This window comes from Benincasa hispida, chromosome 10, assembly GCF_009727055.1.
Source record: "Benincasa hispida cultivar B227 chromosome 10, ASM972705v1, whole genome shotgun sequence".
In the NCBI taxonomy this organism is placed as follows: Eukaryota; Viridiplantae; Streptophyta; class Magnoliopsida; order Cucurbitales; family Cucurbitaceae; genus Benincasa; species Benincasa hispida.
Window position 1 is genome coordinate 57,725,959 of NC_052358.1, and position 4,850 is coordinate 57,730,808.

Genomic DNA, 4,850 nt, shown 5'->3' on the forward strand with positions numbered 1-4,850 from the left:
AATCCAATCTTCAGCTATTTAGAAGATATGAACCTAATTTATTACATTTTTTCAAGGTTTTTTTTTTAAAAAAAAAAAAATTGAGAACATTAAATTGGAGCCAAACTCAAGTTGGCAAGTGGGAAAAATATAATTTCAGTTATAAAATAAATAAAAGATATCACGTGAAACATTAAACAAAAAATAACAAAGAGTAGAAACTCGTAAAGTATTTAGGCTCGTATTTACATGATTGAAGAATGCCTAATTTTTATTTTTCTTTGAACTTGAGTCTATTTTCCCCTATAAAAACCCCTTTGAAAATAGGATATCTTACATTATAATCTCAAACTCCAATTGCAAAATCAAACTTATTATTCTCTTTTTTCTTTCCCTCTCACAAACCCCTTCTTTCAATTTACAAATAAAACATGGCTGCTGATTGTGAGAAGGGGAAGAGGATAACAATTTTGAGTATTGATGGAGGTGGCATTAGAGGTATCATTCCAGGAACTATTCTAGCTTTTCTCGAGTCTAAGCTTCAGGTAATAACAATACATACATTTTCTTTTAAAAAATGGACTCAATGTGAATTCGGATTGATTTCAAAAAGGTGAATGTTGTGAGGATCCCTATTGAAAAGATGGAGAGATCTTTTTATCTCGCGTAACCAATTCGTTGTGAGATGGAACACCATTTTTATCTAATATGGTATCAAAGCTTATGAAGGATATGCTAAGGATAGTTACTCCTTTCAGTGTCCTATAAGTTTGTATGGATCTTTTTTTTTTCTTTTTTGCCAGGAATTGGATGGGCCAGATGTGAGAATAGCAGATTACTTTGATGTAATTGCTGGTACAAGCACTGGTGGTTTGATTACCTCCATGCTTACAGCTCCTGACAAGAATAATCGACCTTTGTATGCTGCAAAAGATCTTAGTCGCTTCTACATAGAACATGCACCAAAAATCTTCCCTCAGAGAAAGTTTGTCATTTTCTTCTCTTTTGTATATAGTTTTTCAATTTGCAAAAAGGCTTTTCCTTATGGTTTTTCATAACTAAATTTGGTGTTTTATGGTATGATTGCAGTCATTTCTTAAGTTCAACGATGAATTTATTTGGAAAAGTTATGGGCCCAAAATATGACGGCAAATACTTGAGGTCATTGATAAAAGGATTGCTTGGAGATATAACACTCAAGGAAACTCTAACACAAGTCATTATTCCTGCATTCGACATTAAGCGTCTTCAACCTGTGATTTTCACCACAGCCGATGTATGAAAATCATTTATTATAATAAAATTTTAAACTAATATGTATTTCTTTTTATCCAAATTAAATGAACTAATTAACCTAAACTAACATTTTTTCAGGCTAAATGGGATGAGCTAAAGAATCCAAAATTAGCAGATGTTTGCATTAGTACCTCTGCAGCACCAACTCTGTTACCTAGTCACGAATTTCAAACTAAGGACTCAAAAGGAAATATTCGTAAATTCGACATGGTTGATGGTGGAGTTGCAGCAAATAATCCAGTAAGCCTTCTCTCGTAATAAAAAATTAGTCTTATACAAAATTAATGATAATGTAATGATCATTTAAAGTGATTGTTTTAGACATTAGCTGCAATGACTCATGTGAGAAAAGAAATGAGCATTTGGAAAGAAAGAAGTGAACTTATGGCAATAAAACCCATGGAAACATCAAAGAGGATGCTGATCCTTTCTTTAGGGACTGGTGCACCTAAAAATGATGAGAAATATAGTGCAGCTGTTTCTTCTAAATGGGGTATGATTGGTTGGATATACCATAGTGGAGGAACACCTATTGTTGATATTTTCACAGATGCAAGTGCTGATATGGTGGATTACCATATTTCTAGTATCTTCCAATCTGAACATCATCAAAGAAATTATCTTCGTATTCAGGTATATATATATATATACACTTTTAACACCATTTATTTTCCATACATTAGGCACTTCATTGATTACAACTTTATTTTAAATTAATCATATTTTCTTTTAAAATACATTTATACAAATCATAAACTACACTGCATTAGATAAATTCATAAATATAAAGTCGCATTTCAAAATTAATTGGCAATGAAAGGAAAAATCCATCTATTTATTAATGGTTGTGACCTTTTCCCAATTTTTTAATGTGAGGTCTTCAACATGTTTAAGGCCCTATTAGGATTGTTGTAGTTTTTAAAATAATTACTGACAATTGTGCTTTGTTTGACAAAATTTCAACTTAAACTTGAAAAAGTAAGTTAGAGTGTTCGGTAAATAAATAAATAAAAAATCTTATTTTAGATATAATAACTAGAATAGACTTATAATCAATTTTTAAAATTTTTTTTTATAAATAATTGTTTAGTATGGTAAATTTTGTTTGTTCTAGATTAATTTTTAAATATTAAGGAAAATGGCTTTATTTTTTTTAAAAAAATTAGTATGATATATATATATTTTTGAAAAATTGATGCATTTAACTCATGAAAATTGAAAATATACTTGATTATGTGAGAAATAGATAATATATAAAACAAATCTTCTTTTAAAATATAAAGTTGAAAACGAAATATTAATTAAAAATTTTACTATATTTTATGGGAATCTAAAAACTACTAGGATACTAGTGATTTTAACAAATTTAATTTAAATCTATTTTATCAAATACAAAAAAACGATTAAGATTTTTTACATTTTTGATAAAGCTAAGGAAATGTCAAATGTAATCTAAGATGGTTCCTTTTTAGGTTTACCATTCTTGAATTGAATCTAAATTATGAGTACTTATTTGGATTTTCATGTGGAATTCTCAATAAATGCATAGACATTATTTCAGGAAAAATTATATTTTTGGTTCTTTGGTTTAGTTCTATTTTGGTTCTTAAGTTTCAAAATGTTACAATTTTATATTTGAGTTTTGTTTTAATTTGGTCCATAGGTTTCCAGATTTGTACTTTTAATTTCGATCTTTCATTAAATACTTACTTTTCATCTTTAGTGTAAAAATCCTCACAACTAATAAATGTTAACACTAACAATGAAAAATGAGTATTTAGTGAAAGTTAGAAATCAAAAGTATACGTAAAAATCTTGAAACTTATGGACTAAACTAAAACACAACTCAAGTCTCAATGGTCAAACCTTAACATTCCGAAACCTATGAACTAAATTAAAATCAAATCCAAAACTTGAGAATTAACAGTGTAACGTTTTGAAAATTAGGAATCAAATAGAAATTAAACCTAAAATGTTGAGACATATTTCATTTTTTTTCTTTAAAAAGTATAAATATAGGTAAAACAAAATAAATAGGTATTATAATCAAGAAACAAATTAGATCTGAAAATAAAAATCGATAATATATGTGATTGTGGATTTACAAACAGGATGACACATTGAGTGGTGATGTATCGTCGGTGGATACTGCAACCGAACAAAATTTATTAAAGCTAATTGAGGTGGGAGAGAATTTGCTGAAGAAACCATTGTCAAGGGTAAATTTGGAATCTGGAAAGTTTGAGCCACTTGATGGCCAAGGAACCAATGAAAAAGCCCTTACTGAATTTGCTCAAATGTTGTCAGAAGAGAGAAAATTACGATTGAGCCCTTGAGCCCTTGAGCCCAATTCCATTTCATGATTTTCTGCTTCTTTATTTTCATGTTCATTTTTTCGTCTATTCAACTGTTTAAGCATTCCATATTTTAGTCCAATAAATTGTAAAAGTATTTCAAAAATACTTCTAGACTATTTAATCTCTTTTTTTTTTTTTTTTTTTAAAAAAAGGACATTTTTATACTTCACGTATTATAACTTATATATCACAAAATCGAGAAATATAGAAATGAAAAATATTATCTAGTCTTATTTTGATTTTTCCCTTGACAATAAGAATAACTAATAATTTGGGCTGATTAAGAATTAAAAAAAAAAAAAAGTTGAAATATCATTTTAGTTCCCCTATTTTGAGGTGTTTAATTGTAGTCTAAATATTATCAATAAATTTAGTCCTTCAAAGTTAATTTATAATTTTCATTCAAGGAAATACACTAGGAAGGTGTTTTTCAAAATCTATAGAGTGGAACGACTAAAAATTAATATTTTTTTTTTAGAAAAATAGACTAAATTTAAGATTCATTGAAAGTAACAAAAATTGAACCTTTGAACATAGCAATACTAAAATTGAATTTTGTCCAAGTAATAACTTCAAAATTCAAGGTTATTATATGTAATCTTGAACGGTATGTGATTGACATATAGGTGAATCATGTTCATGCAATAACCTCAAAAGGTCAATAGTATGAGGATAAGGTTTGGTGCCTTATCTTGATTACACTATGGATATCATGCACTTTGTAATTGTTATTAATGATTAAATCCATATCATTCATGTGGAGAAATATGAATGGGGTATCCTATACAAATGGGGCATTTTGTACAAAGAGTTTGTATAAGACTGAGCTGTGAAATATTTAATCTCTTTTTATAACTCTGTTAATTGAAGAAATTAATATATCATAGAATGATCATATATGACTTAATCTTAATCTTGAGTGATTATAAACTCTTATCTATGAGGGGCAATCCTTTGATTTGTAGGGCGAGAGTCATTCGAATAACCGATTCAATATGTCTACCATTTGGGAGACTTTAACTAAACAAGAAGTTAGGAGTGTAATTTCAAAAATTGGAATTCACTCTTTCCCATATAAGGAAAATAGATAAGTAGTTCCCTTAATCGTTGATTTTTGGACTTGAATTATAGGGCCCATCCTCTCATTAGTCTTCGAGACTATAAAAAAATTGTTCATTAGAAGATTAGTGGTAGTTAAGGAGAATGCGGTGATTACAG

The 4,850-nt window shown here is 28.5% G+C and overlaps 1 protein-coding gene across 1 annotated transcript; it reads left to right on the plus strand.

Moving 5' to 3' along the window:
* Positions 1 to 410: 410 nt before the first annotated feature.
* LOC120089313 (patatin-like protein 3) lies at positions 411 to 3,642 on the plus strand. Its single transcript, XM_039046749.1, has 6 exons — positions 411 to 524; positions 783 to 964; positions 1,069 to 1,255; positions 1,354 to 1,515; positions 1,597 to 1,908; positions 3,387 to 3,642. Exons 1-6 carry the CDS (start codon positions 411 to 413, stop codon positions 3,609 to 3,611), a joined length of 1,182 nt encoding a protein of 393 aa, XP_038902677.1. The 3' UTR covers positions 3,612 to 3,642.
* The last annotated feature ends 1,208 nt before the right edge of the window (positions 3,643 to 4,850 follow it).

Coding starts and splice junctions, on each gene's coding strand:
- LOC120089313 (XM_039046749.1), top strand. CDS start 411: ATGGCTGCTGATTGTGAGAAGGGGAAGAGGATAACAATTTTGAGTATT. Junction 965..1,068: donor AAAATCTTCCCTCAGAGAAA/GTTTGTCATTTT, acceptor GTATGATTGCAG/TCATTTCTTAAGTTCAACGA. Junction 1,909..3,386: donor GAAATTATCTTCGTATTCAG/GTATATATATAT, acceptor ATTTACAAACAG/GATGACACATTGAGTGGTGA.